The sequence below is a fragment of the Lytechinus pictus genome, chromosome 19 (genome assembly GCF_037042905.1).
Source record: "Lytechinus pictus isolate F3 Inbred chromosome 19, Lp3.0, whole genome shotgun sequence".
Lineage (NCBI taxonomy): Eukaryota > Metazoa > Echinodermata > Echinoidea > Temnopleuroida > Toxopneustidae > Lytechinus > Lytechinus pictus.
The window spans coordinates 10,324,719-10,350,333 of NC_087263.1; the positions used below are offsets into that span (position 1 = coordinate 10,324,719).

At 38.3% G+C, this 25,615-nt stretch overlaps 1 protein-coding gene across 1 annotated transcript; it reads right to left on the minus strand.

Annotated features, from left to right (window-relative positions):
• Window positions 1-1,016: 1,016 nt before the first annotated feature.
• Window positions 1,017-25,610, minus strand: LOC129283081 (inner centromere protein A-like). Its single transcript, XM_064114017.1, has 15 exons — window positions 25,447-25,610; window positions 22,681-22,857; window positions 20,972-21,079; window positions 18,499-19,996; window positions 17,741-17,931; window positions 17,053-17,125; window positions 15,250-15,393; window positions 14,182-14,291; window positions 12,880-12,985; window positions 11,210-11,347; window positions 9,647-9,828; window positions 8,597-8,741; window positions 6,643-6,812; window positions 5,285-5,394; window positions 1,017-4,214 (listed from the first exon to the last, which is right to left on the minus strand). The coding sequence occupies exons 2-15, from the start codon at window positions 22,821-22,823 to the stop codon at window positions 4,036-4,038; spliced, it is 3,297 nt and encodes a 1,098-aa protein (XP_063970087.1). The 5' UTR covers window positions 22,824-22,857; window positions 25,447-25,610; the 3' UTR covers window positions 1,017-4,035.
• Window positions 25,611-25,615: the final 5 nt, after the last annotated feature.

Genomic DNA, 25,615 nt, shown 5'->3' on the forward strand with positions numbered 1-25,615 from the left:
CGCAAAAATTTGCACACTGGTAGTGTGCGATGTAATCTACAAGGCTGTATGGTAAAATTTTCCAAAATAATGAGATTTTATTTTATATGAATTAATTATGCTAATTTATGCATAAATCATACTTTTTGCTATAATTCACTAAATAAAGCTCCTAGAATGCTAATTTTTGGTAAAAAAATTCTTTGTAGCAATCTTAACAATCGCAATTAAAAAAACTTCGGTTCGGAAATCAATTTCTTATGTATTTTATTGTTTTATGAATTTCTTATGTATTTCTTTGTTTTTTTACTTTTTGTTTTTTATTGTTTTTTTCAATGGAAATCATTCCAGACTTAGTTCTGATCATAAACAAGGCAAAATTAATTCAGTTTAATCAGTAAAAGTAGAAATAATGATACATTTATGAATTTTGGCTAAATACACAATTTGCATTGGATTTGTACATGAAATCACGTTTATGAGCAATTTTGGGTCTGACATGCACTTACATAATGTTGCGTAATGTAGTAACCGTGCACCCGGGCGTCACAAATTTGGTCTCAAAATTTGCGCGAGACATGAAAGTAAAAAGTCAGTGAGCGGCGAGGTCAAAAAAAATTGCGCAGCAGATATATCGCGAAAATTGTCAAGGGGGGGGCCATTATGGCCCCCCCCCCGGGAGAATTAGGGTTAATATTTCTCTAGAGCTCTCTCTATACCCTCCTAACTTTATCTAATCTATCTATCTGTTTGTCCTTCTCTATTTCTCTCTCCCTCCCTCTCTCAGCCCTCCTCTCTCTCTCTCTATACCTATAATTCTGTCCGTCTCTATTTCTCTCTCCCTCTAACTTTCTAAATATCTATCTCTGTCTATACATCTCTCTCTCTCTTCTCTACCTACTTCTCTCTCAGATTGCAGCTACATACTGCGCTCGTTTTCATTCCGACATATTCAACATTTTGAGGTAGATTGTTTTCTGTTTGAATTAAAGGGATTACAACGAACATTACAAAATACAGCTTCCAGAATATATGAATCTGAGAGCAGAAAACAGTTTATTATATTCTATATACCTCAACATTATGAGACTCTTACTTAGGCCCGTATTCTGAATTCAAACTTTTGTCTAAAGTTGAGGTTTAAACTATGGATAGCCAATTGTGAGGGGTATCTCTGACAGTGCACAAGCTCAATTTTTAACTCAAATCATTCATAACTGACTGAGAATAATTACTGAAAATCTGAAATAGTTCTCTTCACCATTAAAACATGAGAAAGGAGCCTAGAATAGATAGCCCACTTATAATGTAAATGCAATGTTTGAAATTGTTGGCTTCCCATAATTTCCAAGCAGAGTTTCATAGACAATGGCCTATTAAAATCAAAACAGAGTTCAGAATAGGGGCCTAACAGTATAGTCCAGGATAGTTAAGACTAGACTTCCAATAGGCTTCCCATAATTTCCAAGCAGAGTTAGACCATGGCCTAAATTCAAACAGACTTCAGAATAAGGGCCTAACAGTACAGTCCAGACTAGACTTACTCTAGTCATTTGCTATCATCATTGAGTAATCTAATCATCAACAAGTGGATTATATATATAAAATGAACTCTCTCAAGTTTTGTCTTGTGCCTTTATTAATTACGCTGCCTGAAACAAAGACCTAGGGAGGATTTCATGAAACACATAGTAAATGATTTTCTCTGGCTATTTGTTAAAAGCCACTGAAATCCTTGGATCTGATTGGCCGAGAGCAAATTGGCAGGATGCTCCCTGAAACACTCCCCTAGATTGGACACAAGTCCTACGGCCCACAATATATAAAGGATGTACAATTATGGTTACTATAATAATGGAAAGCAGAATTGTGATTGGCTGCTGAGCCCTGTTACCATGGCAACTGCCATAATGTCCTATTTCATTGCATAATCTGAGGTCCTTTATCAAATGGCTTTGATTTCCGAGGAACACATTGAAGTTTTAAGTGCATATCGGCTCCCAGTTTGCTCAAAAATGTGATTTTATGTACAAATTCGGTTTTTAGTCAAAATTCATAAATCCATCATTATTTTTCATTTTACTAGTTAAAATCAATTAATTTCACATTGTTTAGGGTTTGGAATAATATATAGGATTAATTAAAACAGGCTAGCTGGAAGACTAAAGGCATGATAATCCATGGTTCACCTCTTCATTGCTATTGAACAAAGTGCAGATGGACAGAAATTTCAGCTAACAAAGGAACATACAGTAGGCTCTTCTGTACGTGTACATGGAGGACTTACGGAGAAATAGAATGCCTAGCATTTGAGACTTGTGAGATTAAAAATATCAAAAGTCTACATAATCTGATATCTATGAAAAAATAATTTTAAAAACTCACTAACCAAGTAATATAGACAACCCAACAATAAACATTACAGACAAAAATATCAGGAGGGGGTAGGTGGGGTTTGCGGGCCCTTTCTAACTGAGGAGGCTCCCCCCCCCCCCACAAAATTTTAAATTAAAAATGTCACAAACGCTTTCCATAGTATGAATACACATCTAATACATTAATTCTCTACATACAAAACAGAATGATAAAACTTTTATAGCCTAATTCTACCAAGAATAATTTGTTTGCTTCCCTTACAAACAGGATGCATACATGTATAGGCTCATGTTTAGTCATAATTCTTACCATTCAGAATACTTGCTTGAAAAGATTAACTAAAATTTCATAAAGCACTCGAGGCTTCCCCCACGACTTACTACTTTTGATTCCACACAGTTTACAAACACATTTCTTATATACAATAACAGCTATACAATATTTACATAAATCTATAGCCAGAGCATACTTTTTTGCGCATATGTGTTTAAACAACAGCAAGCACATTGAAGTATGCATGATAAAAGATGCATTTGTTGTTAATTCAAATGTACATTTGTACAATACACGGCAGAAAAATCTTATCCACCAACCACTTACAAGAACAAATACTGCTTTGAATTCTTTTGTGATAGTTTGTACAAAAGAATGGAATAAGTTACCACAAAGCTTTAGATCCAGTCCAACACTGCCCATATTTAAAAATTCATGTCGAAAATATTTATCTGAAAGATTACAAAATATCCTAAATTGATTCTTGATAAACCATGTGTGTGTGTGTGTGTTTTTGTATGTATTTTTCTTATTTACTCTCTAGATTATCATTGTAATTTTTTTTTTCCATCTCATTATTGTTGTAATGTAATACAAGGGGCTCCTCTCACAAGCTCTGCTTCTTTGGGGTCCCAAACCTATCATGTATTCTCATTTTTGTTAAACTGTGTAATATGTATCTTGTTTTGATTGTCTTAAATAAACTTGAACTTGAAACTTGTAACAAGTAGTGTTGGATTCAGGCATGGTCATATGGGACATCAGCCCTGTAAATGTTTTCAAAATCACTGACTGACATACATACTGATATATATATATATAGCTACATCTAAGAAAATTTCAACTTTAAAATTTTCCCTTTGCGCACCCTCTGGTTTGAAATCCTCTATCCGCCTCTGCGTCGATCGAAAGGGGTTCTCAGACCTGTGGCCCATTTCAGGAAGAGTGACGACTAGTGTAGCTCCTCAAGGTTTACCATGGTGGTTGCTATATTGGCAAAGTTACAATACATGTAGTTGCAACTCTTTATGGAACAGTCCCCAAGATAATGAAAAGCAGATGATATTAGCTGTACAAGTCTCTTCCAAATAGAATATCTACTATGAACAGATTTATCTGAATTCAAAAGATGCGACTCAGATGGACTCACTGTGGAACCATTTCGTGAAACACATATTCAGTGATTTTTCACTGACTGTTTGTTATAAGCTACAGAAATCCTTGCATCTGATTGGCTCAGAGCAAATTTGTCAGTGAGAGTCACTGTCAAGATGTTTCATGAAACAATCCCCAGTACTCTATATACTTGTCCAGAAAGCCTACAGTTAAATAAAACATTTCTGTAAACCATAGACTCTTGGATGGTTGCCAGTTTAAGGATCACTGCTAATTTGAGGATCATTCTCATCATCTAAGGTGATGCATGATGGGGGAGTTCCAGACAGCCGAGCTTGTACGTTTGGTGAAGCGCGCCCTCTTTTTGACGAACATGACGCTGAGGTCGGGAGGTTCAACGATGGGGAACAGAGACTGGAAGTCGGGTGGATGGTTGTGCTGGTTAATGAGTGCTATCTTCAAAGCTCCACCTGAACATTAAAAAAAAAGAGAACAATGCAATGATAATAAAGGCAAATCACTGTTCAGCTTTTCAGGTCATTCCCCAGGTCCTGTCCAGTCAAGGGTACAAGTTCATTCTTTATTTTTTTTTTTTAGGTCATTTACACAAGTCCTTTCCAGTCTAGGGTACAAGATCTGCCTTCATCTTTTCGGCTCATTGCTTCATCTGATCCTCCCTGTAGTTGCACATGATATTTTCCATCCCTATTATAGCCCAACTTTAGCAGGACCAGGGGCCCATTTCATAAAACTTGTCATAGTAACAAATTTTCAATAACAGTTTAAAACTTCTGAAATCCATCCATCTGATTGGCTGATAGTAAACTATTTGTTCTTATACCAAGTCTTTACAAAACGGGACCAGGTAGGCCATGCCTATGGCCTCACTTGCATGTGGAGCAATAAGCTGGGTCCATAGGAGAGCTTAATGTAGTGAGAATTTAGTCAGTCAACCAAACAACTACCGTACATACCAAAAATCTGAGCCGTATCATTTAGTAGGACATCTCAACTGAATTTTAACCAGGGTTTATTAGACCAAGTTTCCAGGAAGGGGGGGGGGTGGGTGGTTGTCAATTGATCCCCCTTCAGATCTTGGCAGAGAAAGGTGTCACAAACTTGACAGATTTTCTGTTTGGTCACATCCCACATTCGTTCATCTAAAACCAGCTTGTCTGGTAACACAAGGCGCACACTACGCATTCTGACACGACACGAGTTCTTTATAAATTGCATTTGGCATACGTGAAGGTTTCAAAAAGTATAATTATTTTATATGAAGTTTGGCACAGATTACGATTTGGAATTGCATTTGCTTTTATTCTTAAAAGGGAAGCTTGAAATAGATAGAATTTTGACTTCAGTAGTCCTACCACTATTCTAAACTCTAATTACTATAATTTTATTAGTTGGAATGTTCATTATCAAATTCTATCACAATTTTCAGAAAATTCGGATCGCAGCGAATCGTACAGTGAGCACCAAGATTGACATTGTATCGTCTCAATGGGCTGTGGACTTGAAAATGAGAGCATTTTACCTTGAGCCCAGCTTGGTATCTTCTTTCTTGGTGCTTCTTCATCATCACTGCTGTCATCGCTATGAAGATCATCAATACCATAGTTATCAGCTGAGGCTGCCACATAGATCCTGTTCAAAAGAATGGGCAAAGGTCAAACCTTGGTTTTTCAAAATAACACTAGTTCATATTGGATTCGATATACCATTAAGGTGCTTTATTAACGCATGTTTGAAAGAGTTTTGTGATAATACTATGTAATGTACAGTTCATTTGATACAATGTCTCATATGGCAAAGTCATGGGGAGTGTTTCATAAGTCATCTGGCCAGTGATTTTCGCTGATTAATGATGTTCTGATCCAATCAGAAGCAATGATTTCAGTAGCTTATGACAAGGAGGGAGGGACAGAGGGATAAGAAGAGAAGGAAGGGACACTCACCACATGGTCTACTTTCATTCATCTAATGCCATTCCGTCTAATTACCAGTTGGTCCAATAGCCATTTAGTCCATAAACCATTTGGTCTAATTGGACAAAGTGTTGAATTGTGCAAAATGAATGAAATGAAATGGATATTAGACCAATTTGTTATGAGACGAAATGGTGATTAGACGAAGTGATGATTGGACCAAATGGTTGTTAGACGAAATGTTGATGGACAGAATGGGATTAGACTAAATGAAAGTAGACCATGTAGTGAGTGGACGAGTTGGCAATTTACCGATTTATCTCCTACATTTTCTCATACTGCCATGGGGCAAGTTTCATAAAGCATATGTACAATAATTTCCACTTATCAATACGTTCTGAGCCAATCAGAAGCTAGGATTTCAGTAGCTTGTATAAATCGTCGGTTAAAATTGCTGGGGGAGAAGAGGGGGATAATGGAGAGCAGGAAAGAAGGATCGGATGGAAGGAAAGGGCGGATTGGGGGAACAGATTAATGAAAGGGATTGATGGATGGTGGGAGGGGGGGGAGGGGAGGGCAGGTGGAAAAAAGGGAGGGATTCGAGAGAGGGGAGAGAGGAGAGACAGGACAAAGTGATAAAGGAATAAAAAAATAATAATAAGAGGGAGGGGATAGATAATAACAATAAGCAACATTTATATAGCGTTGAATACAAATGTTTCTAAGCGCTGCATACTATTACCCCGGCTTTAGCACGGCTATCCTGACCGGACGCTCGAGCATTCAAGGAATTGCTTCCTACCGGGTACCCATTTACTACACCTGGGTGGTGTGTGGCAAATGTAGATAAACGTCTTGCCAAAGGACCCGAGTGCTGCGGTGGGGTTTGAACCCCGGACCTCGTGGTTCAAAGTCCCGAGACTTATCCACTGAGCCACAACACCTCTACAAAACTATTATCACATACCTTTGTGGTGTCAGATCGTACGACTGCGGGGAGTTCTCCACCTTCTCCTTGTTGAAGGTGGAATTGAGGGCGCTAGTGTTATGTTGTTGGTTGATGGACGTGTTCTGTTTGAGAATGTTTGCTTTCAGCCTATCATGCTCCTTCTTAGCCTTCTCCTTCTCCATCATCTCCTGCAAATAAGACAATAGTATACAAATGATACACATCATCAAGGTCATTGGTTAGAATTATATACCTCATAATAATAATATTCCGCATTTATACAGCGCTTAACACATCGGAACGACATCTCTAAGCGCTTTACAGATATATTATTACCCCGGTCATCGGATCCTTGCAAGCCCGCATACAATGTATGCACCTTCTCAACACCCTGGGGAGCATTCCAACACGAGTTCCAAGACTCAATTGCTAGGCATACAACATAGGCTTTCGCATCCTACCAGGTACCCATTTAACACCTGAATGGAGAGTGGCAAAGTGTGGATTAACGCCTTGCCAAAGGACGCTAGGCCATGGTGGGATTCGAACACACGATCCTCTGATTACAAGGCGAGAGTCAGAACCGCTACACCACAGCGCTTCCACATACTAAGATTCTAACCAGTGATTGGTCAAAACTACATCCTGCTAATAAGATAATAGTATACAAATAATACACATTATCAAGGGCATTGGTTAGAATTATATACCTCATACTAAGATTCCAATCAGTGATTGGTCAAAACTACATCCTGCTAATAAGACAATAGTATACAAATAATTAACATCAAAGGCATTGGTTGAAATTATATACCTCATACTAAGACTCGAATCAGTGATTGGTCAAAACTACATCCTGCTAAAATTATCAAGGGCATTGGTTAAAATTATATACCTCGTACTGAGATTCTAATCAGTGATTGGTCAAAACTACATCCTGCTAATAAGATAATAGTTTACAAATAATACACATCATCAAGGGCATTGGTTAGAATTATATACCTCATACTAAGATTCTTATTAGTGATTGGTCAAAACTACATCCTGCTAATAAGACAGTAGTTTACAAATAATACACATTATTGAGGACATTGGTGACGATTATACACCTCATACTAAGATTCTAATCAGTGAATGGTCAAAACTACATCATGTGACTCAGTGCAGTTCTGTCTATCACTGTCTCAGGGGTTTTAATTGCTATATATTTCTTCTATCACCCCTTTGATAGAATGAATAAACATGTGGCAGGGCAAAGGATAGAATGAATAAACTTTGTCTAGGACCAGAGTTGATGCTCCTATGCACAGCCCAATGGCTGAAATAACCGGTATATGTTTGTCGCTGTTAAACAGCAGCGCAGCACATTACCATAATGGTCCCCTAGCTGTTCTGGTCTTAGCCTCCATTTGTGTGAATGTGCTGAACACTTCTCTGACAAAACTAACTACAAGCCTGTGTTAAGAAAAATTTGGACACAAAGAGTGTGGCTGATTTGGGGTAATTCTGTGTCCAGCGGAGCATTTCATTAACAGTTTTGTCTGACAAGTTGTCAGATCTGACAACTCCCCATGGCTTAGAACCACTGTTGCTATAGTAACTGTCGGATAAAACGGGACTTGTCAGGTAAAATGTCTGACAAGTCTTTTCATGAAATGCTCCCCAGGTATCCTTGCCGATTTTTTTTATGGGAAACAAGGTTACCTGACATTCATCAATATAGCATGGGTCCAACACCCACAACATTAATTGAGGCCTTCAAAAGAAAAAAAAGATAGAAAAAAGGGATCTTGTTTCATAAAGAGTTATAACTATTAAAACTTTGCTATTATGGCAACTACCATGGTCACAGGTTTCCGCAGCCAATCATAATCAAGACGTCCATGGAAGTTACAATAATGACAAATTTATTTAATCTTTATTCAGCAGCCCCCTCAAGAATTGATTGGATATCATCAGGTGTTAAACTCACCTCTTTTCTCTGTTTTTCTCTCAGTGCTTTCTCGGCAGCAATCTTCCGTTGTCTCTCCGCCTCCTCCTTCATGGCTTTCCTCTCTTTCTCCCTCTGCTCCGCCTCCAGCTGTCTCCTTCTTTCCTGCTCCTTGCGCTCCTTCTCTCTGTAAGGGTACAATCAATATAGGATGTAGTACTTTGTGCTACTCACAGTCAATATGTGAACCTCATCCACAAAATATTTGAAGTTTGATAACCAACAAAATACAGTGGGATCATTCATGTTGAAACCTTAGTAACTAATGATAATGAAAATCCTTACGCTCCTCTCTGTAAAGGTACAATCAGTATTAATAGGATGTGGTATTTAGTGCAACTTATCTGTCAATATGTGAACAAGTTTGTACTGTTCAATTTAGAAATTAGAAATAGAAATCCTAAAAAATATTCATTTTGCCCAACTGATAGTGGGCCCGGTAGCCACTGAGCAGCCCAAGATCTTTATGAATCAGCCCCACTTATCAGCCCCAGATTGGCGTAGCTCTATCCCTTAAATCATAGAACGTAAAACTCGGTAGGAGTAACTCTAATATTTTAACGTCTTTTGGAGTGACGCGGCCTGGACTTTAACTCCAGGTTGTGAAACGGATGCTTTACCAACTGAGCTTACACACCAGTATAATGTAACTGTAACATGCTGTGAAAAAAAACCCCACACATTCATCGTTGGACACTTTCCCAATACCCACTGAATTAAGCCTAATTAGTACAAGATATCTGCATAAAATCATTTCTAACCATGGAGTAGGAACCATCTTTGTGCATTAATACATATGTGAAACTTATCTACAACAAACCAAGTTGCAAAAGGAGGTTCACTGTAAAACTTAAAAAACATGAAAGTACAGGTTGTAAAATGAATCTTCTGATAGTTGGTGTTTTCCGAAACGGAATTCATCTATAATTATCTGTCAAACTTTCAGACAAATATAGGCACACTGTTTCTATTTTAGCAATCCCTGACTAACAACTTGTCATCGATATCAATTTCATGAAAGAGGATCCTAACCTTTCTTCCCGCAGTCTCTGCTGTTCTCTCTTCTTGGCCAGCTCCTCCTGTCGGAGTCTTTCTTGCTTCAATCGGAGCTGCTCTGCCTGTTGTCTCTGCTCCTCGGCTCGACGCTGCCTCTCCAGCTCCTCGTACTCTCTCTTGCGATCCATCAGGTGCTGATGACGACGCTTCTCCTCTTCCTGCGAGCACATGCGGGAGAGATGCAAAGAAATTAATATATGGGCCCCGTCTTACAAAGAGTTGTGACTGATCCAATCAACATCAACTATGTGGAAATCCATCAATGTCACAATTTTTTCTTCAGAAATTGCACAATCATCTTAGGAAACAGAGAATCACACTGAGTTTTCAAGAAAATGATGAATGTATGAATATACATCTTTATCTATAAAATATTTTGAACAAATTTGCATTTTAGATGTCAACATTGCTGGTATTCCATAGTTGTGGTTGATTGGATCAATCGCAACTCTTTGTAAGAGGGGGGCCCATGCCTACGACAGGCGCACACCACAAGATCCGACCATTGCCATCCTATTTTCAAAGAGATACTTAGCATTTATAACTCCAGCGGGTTAGTCTTGAGTTGCAAACAAAATGATTGCACCCTAACTACATACGGCAACAAGATGATTTTGTTATGGCTGATAAATTCAAGCAAGGAAATGGAAGAAAAATTTATGGAATGCTGTATTATTTCTTAAAATGCTGATACCCTGTTTTAGCATTTTAAGCACTTCTGAGTTTCCAATGCAATGAAGACACTATGAACTATGCGAGATAGGCCCAAATTCACAAAAGAGGTAAAACTAGAACAAGGGGGTCCAAAACAATGGACTTAGCAGATTTTTAGTACAATTGTTCTTATTCTAGCCTGAATTCAGCGCCCTCTGATAAAAGCGTGCATTTATCATGGGACCATCTCAGTCCACACTCTGAAAGAATGCAATGATGAAACACAAGATCTGCGTAGTCTGTGATCTTGTCAGCCCTCCTAGTTTTAACCTCTTGTGTATGCAGGCCATGAAGCATAAAATGCTTTGTATATTGTATTGCTCTATTATGCACACATGTTCAGTTTCTTGAGCTTGCATTCATGAAAAAAAGAGAGAGATGGGCATTGTGGATGTGCTTTGGAGCTCCATATAGTCTATGTCAGCAATGAATCATGAGACATGGAGGGGGGGGGGGTGATTTAGTAGCAAAAGCAAGCATGACAAAGTCCCAAATAAAGTATGACACTGTATGTTGAGATGATATGCACAATTAAGTATTCCAGAATTCCACAACTATGAAGGTCAAAGTAGAAAGAAAGGAAAATAGAGTACCGAAGAAGTGAATTTCATATTAAACTACAGAGGTCAAAGTTCAAACTGATCTCTAAAATAGAGTAGCAAAGTAGTGATTTCCATATTAAACCAGAAAGGTCAAGCTGATTAATGTAAGCTATTCAAATCATTAAAATATGAAAATGAATTTGCTGTGATGCCAAACTTATGTACTCTAATGCAATGGAATCAGGTATCTTCGGCCTGGACCTGAAAGGTCTTTTCTTTTCACCTGTTCTTTTATTTTCCTCAGTTTAGCCTCCATCTCCTGTTTTCTCCTCTCCTCCGCTTCAATCTTCTTCTTTTCGTATGCTTTCATTCTCTGTTCTTCATCCCTCTTTCGTTCTTCTTTCTGCTTCTCTGTGAGGGTCTGTTGCAACAAGGGAAATGCAATGCCGGTTTTAAAATGTTCCATAATTAATTGCGAAGCTTTGAGTTACGGGCCCGTATTCTTAAGTTGGGTTTAATTCAAACTCTGGTCTAAAGTTGTGGCTAACTATGGATAGCCAATTGTGACATTCTGCAACAGTAGATGTTAAAGCGACCATTCATTGACAAATCATGGGGAAATCAAGGCTTATCTCAGAACAGAGAAGGGATTCAAGTCTTTCACTCGGCTGCATGCCAGGGGGTGTTATGTTATAGACGCCGGCATGTCTGGGAGGTCTTTAGGAGAGCATTAGTTTTAGTAGACTAACCAACCAGAAGTAAACTGCATGTTTTCACTTTGAAACATGTAAATTCACAGAGGTTATTTATTTTTGTTTAGCAATCAAGAGACCTGTTATGAGTCTAGGAATTGGGATTGTTGGAAACTGGAACTGTGACGATCCGAAGTAAATAACCATAACGAGTTCGGTCAAATTCGCGCTGTCTAAACTTTTATCGCATTAGTCCGAACGGGCGCTCATGACGGACGGATTATATTACGCAATTCAATTGGCCTTTTCCAAATTTCGTATTGATTCAATTTCCCCATGATTTGTCAGTGGCTGGGCCCTTTAACAGTATCAGCTCATTTGACTCTCAAATCATTCGTAAATGTCTGGGAAGGAATATAAGAAAATTGTCTTCAACACTGAAAAATAAGGAAAGAGCACAGTAACCATAAGAAACATACCATGTGAACAAATTAAGACATGCTTGACTTCCCATAATATTAGCACAGAGTTAGACCATGGTCTGAGTTAAACCTGAGTTCAGAATATCGGCCACGGGGTCTGCATGTAGGTGGGCGTTTCACAACGAGGTTCGTAAGTTACAAGCAACATTATGAGCGACTGGTGATCGTTTCTTGTGGTAAATGCTATTTTAAATGGTATTGATTGAGCTCCTAAGAAAAGGTCACAAGTCGTTTGTAAGGTCGCTCATAGCTCACAAACAGATTTATACAACACCCTCCTGGCTCTGCAATATAAGTAAAGCTTTGGGAATGATTGTTATGCTGACCTCTATGAATGATTGCATTGGTAAATGAGCATGAAAGAGCAGTAATGAATGGATTATGAGAGAAAATGCGAATGCAAACTTTGAGGCAGCTTCTACTGTGAAAAGTTATGTACAATTTGCAGGCCTACAGAACATTAAATTCAAATTGCACTTCTCAACAAAAAAAAAGAAATGAAAAAGATGGTAATGGTTTATGAGGGAGGTGGAAGGGGTTTCATGACATTTGCTCCAGTGACAATCGCTCCGATGGAAAATCTGCACATAAAGCGAAACATAAAACCTAGCCTCCAAAACTAAATAAACCCTAATCTTTACAACATTCTGAACCAAAAACTCTGTTTCAATCCTAACTCTAATCCTATGCCCTCTGAGATATTTGGTCCCAAGCAACTGTCGCAGGAGCATATGTCGTGTCACCGGGGGAAAGAGGGGGGGGGGTAGCAGGCTTCTAACCTGTTTCTGCTCCTCCCTTTCTTGCATCTTCTGGTTCCTCTGCGCCTTCTCTTGCTCTTGTTGGGCTCTGGTCTCCTTAGCCCTCTTCATCCTCTCATCTCTTAGTCTGGAAAAAATAGGAATTCATGGAATACAATTTTGACTTTTCGTTATCTTTTGAATTATTGGCCAAACTACTAATTGAGTCTTCAAACAGAAAATTAGTTAAAGATAAATACCAGTATAGTTGTTTGCTGCAACTACTGTCTTTTACCTTTGATCTGAAAGAGTAATTTTTCTTCAGTTACTAGTATCAAAATTTTAAGTTGTAAAGTTGAATTAAACGACAAAAAACAAGAATATTTTAAACAGCATTTTTTAAAGCCTTAGAAGTTTCACTGAGACTGCTCACTATGTCATGTATTCTGAACCTCAAACTTCCAACGTTTTCTCTGTAACTTTTTGAAGCTCTCACTAAATTTGTCCTTCATTCAATAAAGTACTTGCTTGGGTTATAGATGATCAATTTTGACAAGTTATAAATCATTTTATAGCTTAGAGTGTGCTTTTCAAGCTCAATTAAAATCTCAAAACTAATTTTTGGCCACTTAATGATTTTTGGGTGGTAGGTTACAAATATGCAAGAACAATTCTGGTTGATTCCTGGCCTACAGACCTGCCAACCTCTGGGAATGAATAATTGTATTCTGTGATAAAAAAAACTGTATTTTTCCAAAAAAAAACTGTATTTCATAATAAAATGCGTGGTGCACTCGCTCATCGCGGTGCTCAAGCTGCATGCAAGCTAAAATGTGCACTGCTCTTGCAGATGTAAAAAAAAAACATTGAAACATGTGTATATCTCACCCTGGTTTTAACAAAATGATAGAAAAAAAAAGTTACATGAAATTACATTGATGATATTGATCTAATATTATATTTGTGTAAGTTTTATGAAATAGAGACATATAGAGATGATTTTTCTCAATAAATTACGATTTTGTAAATTTTTTTTTTTTTTTTTACAAAAACAGATTTTTTAAAGAAAAAAAACGTACTGCCGTATTTTGGTTGCAAAAACGTACCAAATACGCCAAAAACGTACTGGCTGGCAGGTCTGGGCCTATGTTTTGAGCAAAACGTGCATGCAACAATAATCTTGACTAGTAATTACAGTTTGCCAATTGATTGCAACTTAGGCTTACAATCTAATACTTTGTTTTGTTGGTTTCATAGTTCAAATTTCTAATCATATTGCCCTGATTAATTACAAAATGCTGGGGAATATTTTCAAGAAAAGCAGGAAATTATTTGAATACCTACCTTTTCTGATCTGCAAGATTCTTTCGTCTCTCTTCGATTAACCTTTTCTTGATGCTCTCCTCTTTCTTTTGTTTCTCCATCAATTGTGCTTTCCTTTCTTTTTGCTGCTCCTGATAAAGTGAATAAAAAAATAATCGAAAAGAAACAAAACATAATAAACAAGTGCAACGCCTTTGGCAGTCTCGTGACTCTCGTCTGCATTACGGGATTTAATAAAGCAGCAGTGCTGACTTTGACAACTAAGATAACAAAAAATTAAAAATGGCCTTTTCTGTTTCTGAAAACCTGTCATTCCATTTCAAACTTCATATGTAATGTGGAAATCCTCTTTTGGCATAGAAAATGTACATAACAATAACACGAAAGGTAAATTAATGAATTTTCTGAGTTCATTCAATTGCAAATTTTTCTAAAAAGGGCCCACACTATAATTACTTTTATAGACATGATCATAAAGAAGAAAATGGAAATTAAAAAAAAAAGAAAGAAAAAGAAACAAACAAACAGAATGAATTAGAGAAGGGGGATCAGAAGAGAAAACATGAGTGAGAAATAAAGTGAGGAGGGTATGTGGAGGAAAGGGGGGGGGGAGAAAAACCGGCCAAAAGGATGGAAGATGAATAGGGGAATGGGAGAAAAATAAATTAAATATGGAAATAAGAGAAAGAGAGAGAGAGACAGACAGACAGACAGAGAGCAGGGGTGAAAATGATCACAAATAAAAAGAGCTGGCCAAAGTTGAATTGAATGAGCAAAATCAAAAGCAAAAAAAAAAATAGATGGAATCAGCTAACAAGCTGAATTCTCACCCTCCTGAGTGAAAGTGAAAAGGAACGGAAAAGGTAAAATGTGTTGGGGGTAATGTAAACTAAAAGAGCTAGATCCATCGTGTCGGTGCAAGAACGCCCTGGACACACACCACACTTGCACGAATTGCATGTGCACAAACATGGCCTTAGCAGCACGCATATAAATGCATTGCTTAAGGGCGTTTCTGCACCGATGGGATGCACGAAAGTGGTTTGCTAATAAAGGACGTTCTTGCATCAAACAACAAAGTATACATACCATAAAAGTTTTCTTTTGCGGTGTATTTCTTTGAATAAATGACGTGACAATGCCTCCGGACTGAGGTGTACCAATGGTAACTGGTTTCTTTTTCTTTCCTCCATTCAGTGTATTTAGGAATGATTTGGGATGAGGACGAATCACCTACATGTAGAAGGAAACAGAGAGAAATGTATCAAAATAACAACAAGAAATAAATTTTACAAAAGTTTTAAAGACAAATTAAACTTTGAAAAATATCAAATTTTCCATTTAGATGCCTGTTTAAAATGAAAATTCTCATCTACTAATTGGGCTAATGCAGTCAGTCCGCAAGCCCCTGTGTTAATGAGCAAATGAGCAAGATTTATCCAAGTCCTCTCGTGGCTGAATTCATGTCCCTGCAAAATCTCGTGAATTGTGAGACTTTCTTTCTCAAAGAATTTAACCACTTTCTCCTTGAGTAATATTGATTATTTTTGTACCATGGGCAAGAATAAATGTTACTCTTTTATATTGGTCATTTCTTTTGAATGAAATATTTTGATAAATAACTGAATTTTTTACCTGAAAAGATGCATCAAACTGAAACAGAATTTTCTTCCTCTGTTTTCACTTGCAAATTGTGCAACATTTTGTGTTTTAGGCACCAACATTATTTATATCATCAGAAAGCTCAAACTCTATACTTTCTTACAATGTCACTCTTGATATGTGGCATCTTTTAGATGGGTCAGCAGCCAGCTTTTTCCATCAAGATGCCAGACGAGATTTCCGAAATTTCTGAGTAACATAAAATCCAGAGTTCTGATTGGCTGAATACTGTTTTCAAAACAAACAGACGCGGGTAATTTGAAGAGATTAACACATGGTGAGTGTGACCTTGCAGAGGCCCAGTGTGGGGAACATTGGAATTTGCGTGGGTGTGTGGTCTCTATGACCAATCAGAGCGCAGTATTCTTGTTTTTGAGCTGTAAAATGTACTTGGCCTATGAAAAGCTGGCTGCTGACCCATCTAAAATACACCTTCTTATAAAAATTATATCATATTAAAGCTTAGATCTTCAGCTTTATCATGATCTAAAAATCATTTGTGCCCAAACAGATTTTTTAGTGTGAAAACAACAACTTTTGTTGCATGAAAAAAAATATTTTGTTTCATGTTTTAGATCAAAAGTTTTTCCTATATTACAACATTCTTTTAAAAATCCAAACACATGACCTGAAAGAATGATTCTTCTTCTTTACAAAGATACCAAAAACATGAAATTTGGTCAATATTTAGAGCAGCAATGGCCGAATAAAAAGAGGTGTTTTGGTTCGCACCAAGCTCATTAACTATGCAAAAACCCTCTAGTCATGAATATCACTTGGATAAAAGAAGCTACTTTTTCAGGGCTTGCGGACTGACTGAATGGGAATCAAAAGGATTAAGAATTGGATTTTGGCATCCGAGAAAGGGCAGCAAGGATACCAATCAGTTTTACAAACTGGGCCTGAAATTATTACCATATCAAATCTTGATGTGTGCTGTAGAATATATAAAGCATGAAATAGAAAAATGTCAAGAGTCTGAAATCAGGCAAAGGCTAAAAAAGTTTCTTTAGGGCAAGAATGAATAACCTAAGACTGAATGTTTCATAAAGCTGTTTTTTAAATAACACAGGAGTGGAATATTTTCTTAGGTGCTAAGTCAGGTATATTATAGGGATCATACAGCAAAAGAAAGGGTCACCGGTCATGCATAAAATCATTTGGAACTTATGAGATGAGAAATTTTATTAACACTCCACTGGGCCCAGACAGATTGTCGGTGAAACTTACCTTAGAGCGAGGGCACTCTGGTGATGGGGTCTTATCAATGATATCATCTGAACCATAGCTAGAGGAACTAGATCTGAATATAACAGTACAGACAATACAAAATATTTCCTAGAGCTTAAAAGTTTGACAAATACTTTTGGTGCTTTACAGGATCATGCCATGTAAAACTACTGTAAGTCAACCGTTTTTCAACATTGGTTGGGAAATACGCCTAACACTTGAACCCGACTTTATATATGTACACTTTAAACTCGCATATTAAGAGCTTCATACAGTGTAGTCATTTATTGCCAAAAAGACATCTTTACATTTAAATGTTTACATGTACATGAATGAGCACCAATGTACATGTAACTTTTCATGTGTACACACTGCTCAATGATACAATTACAAGCCCATGCGAGGAGTCTCCATCACAAGCACAAAAAGGGATTTCATATGGTATCTTTAAAAAAAAAAAAAAAACACTGGTAACCGACCAACACTGATTCCTTCCATGCTACCCCCCCCCCCCCCCCGGTAAGAGCTATTTCAATTTTTATCCATTAGTTTGGCTGTACATATAAAAATGTTCAATTAAAAATGAAAAAAAAATCCATCCTTGACAAATTCATTCAAATGAATACAAATACATTTTTCAAAAATATAATAAATGACATGAAATGAAATTAATAATACATGTACACACCCTGTACTACCACTGGAAGTATTCGTTTCATCTGCTTGAGCGTTGAACCTGGGACTCTTCCTGACCGCTGGTGGTTCTTCGATGGTTTCTTCCTCAACGGTCGGTTCCAGGGAATCTCGTTCCATTTGATGAACAGCCATTGAAAGACGCTTGGAAAGCCTAGCGCTTGACCTCCTCTTACTACATGTAGACTACGGGGAGTGAAAGTTTTGACAGACACAAAGAAAAGATAAATGTTTACAGGTCAGAAAAGCTTGAATTTTTTTTCCTTGTCTTAGCAGTTTGTACAAAGATGAGTACATACAGAAATTGTGGTGAATGATGCTCTCTATTTAGACTGTCTTATAACCTTGAGACGGTTCCTGAAGGGAAAATTCTTTGTAAAGTAAAAATTTGTAGTTTAAAATTGAAATTCAGACTAGCAGACTGCTGTAATTAGAACTATGATTCTCTTCTTCAGATATATTTTTTCCTTGAGGATGGGCCTACCATGACCATACTCCAATGGCTTCAACGCTAATGGAGTAAAATATAAATAGCAAGAACTATCTGGAAATTTCCTGTTTAAAAATGACTGTAACCAAAATATAATCATTGCTAACCAGGAATGGGTCATAAGTCATAGTTGTCAATTGGGCAAGAAAATAAATATCTCCAATTGACTTTCCACCCAAGACCTCAAAATCATAATGCACTCTGTCAAGAATAAATGACATAAAGTGGGAAATATCCCAACCCTGTTGCTAATGCCAACTGACCTGTCTTCCCAGATGCATACGCAAGTATGTTGATGACCTGGACTTGGACTCGCTCACAGCCATGGAGGATCGCCGACTGGATCGTCGAATGGATTGTCTTACACTTCTTCTCCTTGGTGGAGAACCCTCGAGGGAGTCCTGAGAAAGGGCCGTGTCATTAGCTGCAGCAACAGGATCAGGTTTATCGTCATCATCATCTGACCGATGATTGTCCTTGAGGATCTCTTTGGTAGGAGTGTCTACAGGTAAGACTGCCCCAGCATCCTGCGTTGGCTGAGAAGTCTCTGAACTCTCTGGTTCCGCAGTTTCAGCAGGAGGGCTGACCTTGGCAACTTTGTCGGTTAGGCTAGAGAAGAATGCTGAGACCTCCTTGGCCTTCTCTTCACCGAGGACAGCCTTAGCTTTCACCTGACCCTTCTTCTGCACCGGTTTTTCCCGAGGGACTGTAGCTTTAGAGCGGATTTTGAGACTGAGGATTGGACTGCTGTGAAAGGGACTTTTAGAGGCTGAAGAGGTTGGTGCCTTGGGGGTCTTAGGGCTGCAGGGAGCTTGGCCCAGTCTGGGCCGTTTGGGTGAACTTGCTTCCTCAGCAGTATGCACCTTAGCAATTTCTGTTTCATGGAGCTGGACGAGGCGCTTTACATGGTCCTTATAGCGAGATGCACCCGGTGTAGAAGGTGTCTGAGGAGTGCGAGCCACCTTGCTGCATAACCTCTTCCCACGTACAGAACCTGGCGTTGATGTAACAGGAGACTGGGTGACATTCTGTACGAGTCTGCTGCGTGCGGACTGACGTACCGTTGTTGCAGTGCGTGTAGCCGCTCTAGTAGAAGCCCGCACTGTCTTTGTCTTCACCGGAGGAGGTACAGTCTTTTCAGCTTTACCCAGTGCATCTTTCTCCATTGCGGATGCATCACCTTCATTTTGTGAAGTCTCTGCCTCTGTACTGCTTTTCTTCTTCGACCCCCTTCCTTTCTTTGCAACGGTTCTACTCTTTGGTCCTTGTTTGGCTGCTGTTCTAGCCGTTGAAGCCCTTGTTGAAGCTCTTGTTGCTCGCAACCTTTTGGCTGGTGGTGAAGCCTCTTCTTGTGTATTTTCTGGTTCAACAACCTCTTCCTTGACGGTCGCAGAAGGTTCTATTGCTTCTGATGGATGGACCGGAGGCGACTCCTTTTCTGGTGCAAGTTCTTTGGCCTTATCAACCTCTTCCTTAACAGTCAATGACGCTCTTGTTGCTCTGGACAGTTTGACCGGTGATGTTTCCATGTCCATCGCTTCAACAACTTCTTCCTTGACCGTTGCTGAGAGGGGTTCAGGTGCACAGTTTGTTTCAACAGCAGCATTGACAGGAGACAGGATCTCCTCTTTGATCTTCTTGCGTGGAGGTGTGGCGATGGGTGGGCTCCTCTCAGCAGCATTCTTGAGGGCTTCCTTGTGGAAATCTGACATGGATTGTGATGACTGACGTTTGGAAGCCTGCCGGGCTGAAGCGCGACTTCTGTGAATGAGATGGAATTACACAAAATGGTTGAATTCTTTCACGAAGCCTGTAGTAGAGGGGACGACTGATTCAAATCTTATGAACATTTTAGGATGAACTCTATTCTAATTAAATTTCAAGCTGAAATTCACTAAAATTCTATCGCTAAACAATAACTTTTTTATTGATGTGATGCTGTGGACACACTTTGGCAAAAAAAAAAAAGTAGAAAAGAATTGAAAACAAAGATGTGATGAGAAAAAATAATTTAAGGTTTCATACATTAAATTAAACTGTAGTGCAGTCTAGAAAACAACATTTTGTGAAAACATGATTCATTATCAGAACTTATGAAACAGGCAATGTGCATGCCAATGTTCAAGACGATAATCAGGCTGCAATCAGCAGCCGATACCAGGGCCGGGGCTTGGGGGCTTAATAAGCCATCTGCAGAAAATGTACCATTGCAGGTCACATCACAATACTATTCATTTGGCTTTTAAATAACTGCAGCTGCACTATATGAATAGGGCCTACTGTCGAAATGCACACTTATGAGAATTTGCTTTTTACTTTCTTTATTTTCATAGACTGACGTTGTAAAAATTTGATTGTTCATATTTTTGCTAACTTCGGAGGCGTTGTACAACACAAATAGTAAGTATTCTTAATCATGCATCGGTGAAACAAAGAGACAATCTATTCATCCAGAGCAGCTTTCTTTCACCTTATGTGAAATCACACTGTAATAGCTATTCGCTATTCATATACTGATAAATCTGTGATAGTACATGTAAGTCCCCAGGATATGATCTGACCAATTCAGTGATGTTTTTGACAACCACATGGCGCTGGGTATTTAAATGCAAGCAATTTTAGCCAGACTTTGATACTTGTGAAACACCCCAAGGCTATGACTGGTCCATGACAAATTAAAATACCCTCAGCTCATCTGAGTTTATTAAAAACTTGCGACTTTTGTGACTTTCTTACCTTTTAGATGGTATAGTTTCCTCAACTGAACTCCTCCGAGCAACACGTCGACCTTTACGCGTTCTATTCTTGACAGCAGGGGTCTTCGGTAGGAGTATGGCATCATCCCTATAGTTGGAAGCAAGAAGTTAAAAGCATTGATTAAACTATGATTTTGACTCAAATTTAAAAAACCTGCAAATATCAATTTGTCACCTGTGGTTTGTTGTAAATACAAAGCCCCCCAAAAAAATATTGTTAATGAAAATCGTTATTCAGTCATTCAGTGCACTTCAAAAAGTAACAGGAAAAACCTCCACCAGGGGCCCGTTGCAGAAAGAGTTGCGATCATCAAATGCAACTCAAAATATCTTGCGCTAATTGATTTTCAGCCAATTAAGCACCCATATTCGGGACTTGCGCTTGATATTTTGACTTGCGTTTAAAGTTAAACACAACTCTTTCTGCAAAATGCCCCAGAAAATCGAGTACGTTTATTTGAAACATGTGCATTCAGAATCATCAGACACACCCTCTCCTAAAGGACAATTATATTCAGTCATGGTGAGGTGAACCATTGAAAAGTTATGACATCAGGTGGGTGTTTCATAAAGCTGTTCGTAAGATACGAATGACTTTAAGATCGACTGGTGATCCTTTCTTGTGCTATGTGATATCTCTATGTAATTGATTATGACCTATTAAAGAGAAATTCCAGTAGTTGCAGTAAACACTGATTTCATGAGAAAGTCTGTAAAACCAGGCTTAATTGTCAGTATATCATCGAGGATCTAGATCTGGTACAGTTACATAAACTGAACTTTGTGAAATCTTGAAATCTACGCTGAAAAATGTTCAGACTGAACTTCCCCAACACAGATAAGTGCACGTGGGACAGTGTATAATTATTGCTTTGAGCGTCGGGCCCGACGCTCTACCCGAATCCTGTGCTTATTTGCTGATTTCTCAGCAATTACACAATTTCTTCCAGAATCCTTTGGCACATGCGTTTTATTTATACAAACAGATACTTTGGTGGTCATTTCATTGGATTCTGTACGAACTCATTTTGATATCGTTACCAAAACTAGCATTTACCTTAAAGAACATGTTTCAGTCGTGCATAAAGTCGTTCGTAACTTTACGAACATCTTTATGAAACATCCACCAGGTGGGTATTTCGTAAAGCTGTTCGTAAGTTAAGAGCGACTTTAAGAACGACTGGTTCATTGGCGATGGTTTGACACGTAAGAAAGGTTCACCAGTCATTCTTGAAGTCGCTCAACTAAATTACTCTTAACTTATGAACAGCTTTATGAAACGGCCCCTAGGTGGGTGTTTCATAAAAAAAGCTGTTCGTAAGATAAGAGTGACTGGTGATCCTTTCTTTTGGTAAATGGTATACACCATTGGCGATGGTTTAGCACGTAAGAAAGGTTCACCAGTCGTTCTTAAAGTCGCTCTTAACTTACGAACAGCTTTACGAAATGGCCCCCTGGACCGGCTGCTCACATACATGCATTTGTCAGGTTGTGAATTCAAAACTTTATAACATCACAAGTTCACAACTCTCATTCGCGTGTAGATATCAATCATTCTCTGGCAGATATTCGGCAAGCTTTCATCAATTCTTTTCTGTGTTTTTTTTTTCTTTTATCATACATCACCTATATCATCATTTAGAGTGAGATGAGATTACACTGAAACCACGATCAAGGAGAATCGCCTACCTTCCAAAGTTCTCCTTGGCAGTTATCAACACCTCTTCTAGATACTTCATGTGCTTGGATTCAAACTCGTGGAGGAATTGCCGGATGTGTGCCTCTGCATCATGGTATATATTGAACCCCAGGAGGGGTTGATCACCAGCCATTGTTGTAGTTTAATTATTATTCTGATGGACTAACCTGTGGGGGAAAAACAAATCATTACCATTTTGGGGTAATTCCAAGCAAGTCAAATCAAATCAAACCAATTTAATTATTGACTCCAAATGTGCCCATTTGATTAATTGATAGTCTATGGCAAAAGCTGACATTTTCACTGTAAGCAGTTTGCCTTTAATACGGATCTACAAGTACAAATGCATTTTGTTCGATACCATCCACCATTTGTCTCATCCACCAGCGCTAACATCTAGCCACCTAACTAGCCAACAAAACAATTTGAATTACTTAGCAGTTTTTCTACCTTTGACTTTGAGTTCTCAACACCAAGTGTCTACCGAGGAGATAGACCAAAAGCTTCGGTCTCTTTTATGTTGGTTGTTCCGCTGAACTCTGTTGGCTCCACTCACCAAATACAGAGACCGAAGTTCTAGCTTGATCTGTACAGGGACTCAATGGCCATATGTTAATGTATTAAGTTCGGATAAAACAGGGATTGAAGTTGCGCGACAGCTGAAGTAAGTCACTGTTTTTTCCCCTTTTAAGTTTATTTTTCCCCGTTTTGGTGCATTTCAGGCTATAAAGGCATGATAATCTTTATTTTGGTACAGTTCTTTTTATATATTTTTATGAAATAAAGACAAAAATTGATGAGCCCCGTCGGGGGAATTTTGCATTGTTAACCCCCTAATGGTGGCTGCACGATAGCGAGTCGTCTGTGTACGAGGAGAAATTTAAAAAAAAAAATGTTTAAAAACTCCTCGAAACAGACGGCTGCCAGCTGTCTACCGAGGAGACTACTAATGTAGGGCGTGAAACAGGCCCAAAATGAACAACAACAACATCCACAACGAGCTTTTGACCTCAATGAGACAAAAATTCTTTGTTTTGCACCCAACTTAAAGGACGATACGCGCGGGGGAGTAGGCGCAGTGTCCATATGAACAAGAATCGATTTACGAGAGAAAAAGGGGGAAAAGATACAAATTTAGTAAGAATTCATCAAAATTGTTTTGACTAGACCCGAACCCCGCCGAAAAACGGTTGTTCATACGGGGCAAGAAATCCGATAGGAAACGGCTTTAGAACAAATGTCCGTCGTCAATCGTCGAATCATGTGCCGGAGCTCGCAGTGGAAGTACATATGACAAACGATTCATCAATGATATAATGTTGTGAAACCTCTGTACTTGTCATCTCATAAAGAAAACACCTAACCTTGTGATAGACTCTATAAAAGTGAGAATAAAAGTGAAATAAGTACTAAAGTAATGAGGGAGTTGTACGTGTGTGATATCACAGATCTTGGTCGCATTGCCGATGAGAGGATCTACATGGCACTAGTGATCTCAATATTCAAATGCTCATAACTTTCTTATTATTCATTCAATCTTCCTCAAACTTTCAACAATATGTTTCTTTGATTTTTCTCTTTGATATGGATTCAGCTAGTTTCAAGGGTTTCATTCTCCTTTAAATGATTTTTACTCTCTAGAAGCCGCCTGGCTACTTTTGACCTCAGTGAGACAAAATTTTGGGTGGAAAAAATCATGCTTTTGTTGGTGTTGTTTCATTTGTCCTTTTGCAAAGCAAGTCTCCAATGTGGGAGATTGTCTCCCCTATTGGAGAGAGTCTCCCATATTGGCCGTGCGCCTCTACTGATGTAGTGAGACGATCAGTCGATCACTATACTATTTAGCATTTTGATATCAGACTCAGAGAACTGATTTGGATGAGTCAAAATATTTCGCCACTGTGACAAGAATCGGCCGTAAAGTGTATCGGGGGCGGTCGGTTTCAAAAGAAGGGTGCAAATGAGCAAATGTAAACTAAAATCGTCACATTCGTTGTTCGCCGATATATACGCGAATAGAATCGTTCAATCGGAGTCGTCGATCGAAGCATGGGAATCTGATCTGCTCAATTTTCTGCACAAATTAGACAAAATGTAGGTAAAACTGATAAATATTTTCGCAGATACGATGCTTAGGAAATTAGGTGGTCGATAAATTAAGGGGTAGGTCCAACCATTAAATCTGTATATTTAATCATGTCAAACGTATTGTATTTTAACTTAAGACATCATCATGGAGTCCTCAAACTAACAAGTAACTTATGTCTCCCTCCCTTCTGGTCTGGAGAGCTATATTAATAATTTATTATAAAAAAAGACATGATTAAGTCAAGTGATTAAATTACGGTCAATAATGAATATGACTAATCATTCTAATGACATGTGATACAAGTCTATACTATAGTCATGATAGTACAGTTAAATTATCAATTATCTGCTCAACAAAGTTAATCATAATATATATGAGTCTACTCATATTTTCTGAGGTCAAAACCAGATTTCAACACTGAAAATAAATTGAAATCACCCTTTGGCATTGATGTAAACACGCCAGTCGCCACACACACATTCCATTGTTAATGAATGGACACACAACACCGACGATTCAGTCAGCTCAGTCAGTCAGTGACTGAACACTGCACAACACCGAATGAAATTTCTTCGTCATTGAAGTACATCTTACAAGGAAAATTATAATCATGGGTATTCATATTTTTAAGACATCGAATTTTATAAATTTGTAATAATATACTCACCGTATGATATTACAACATCGAAAAACAATGGGCATAACTCGATGTTTCACCGTACACTTGCATGACTCGACTTGCCGCGCGTGTGATGAATACGTTTCAAATCTAGTTGCGGAAAGAGAGCCAATCATAAGCCACGAAGTAAGTACGTCATATGCACACACTATATCGC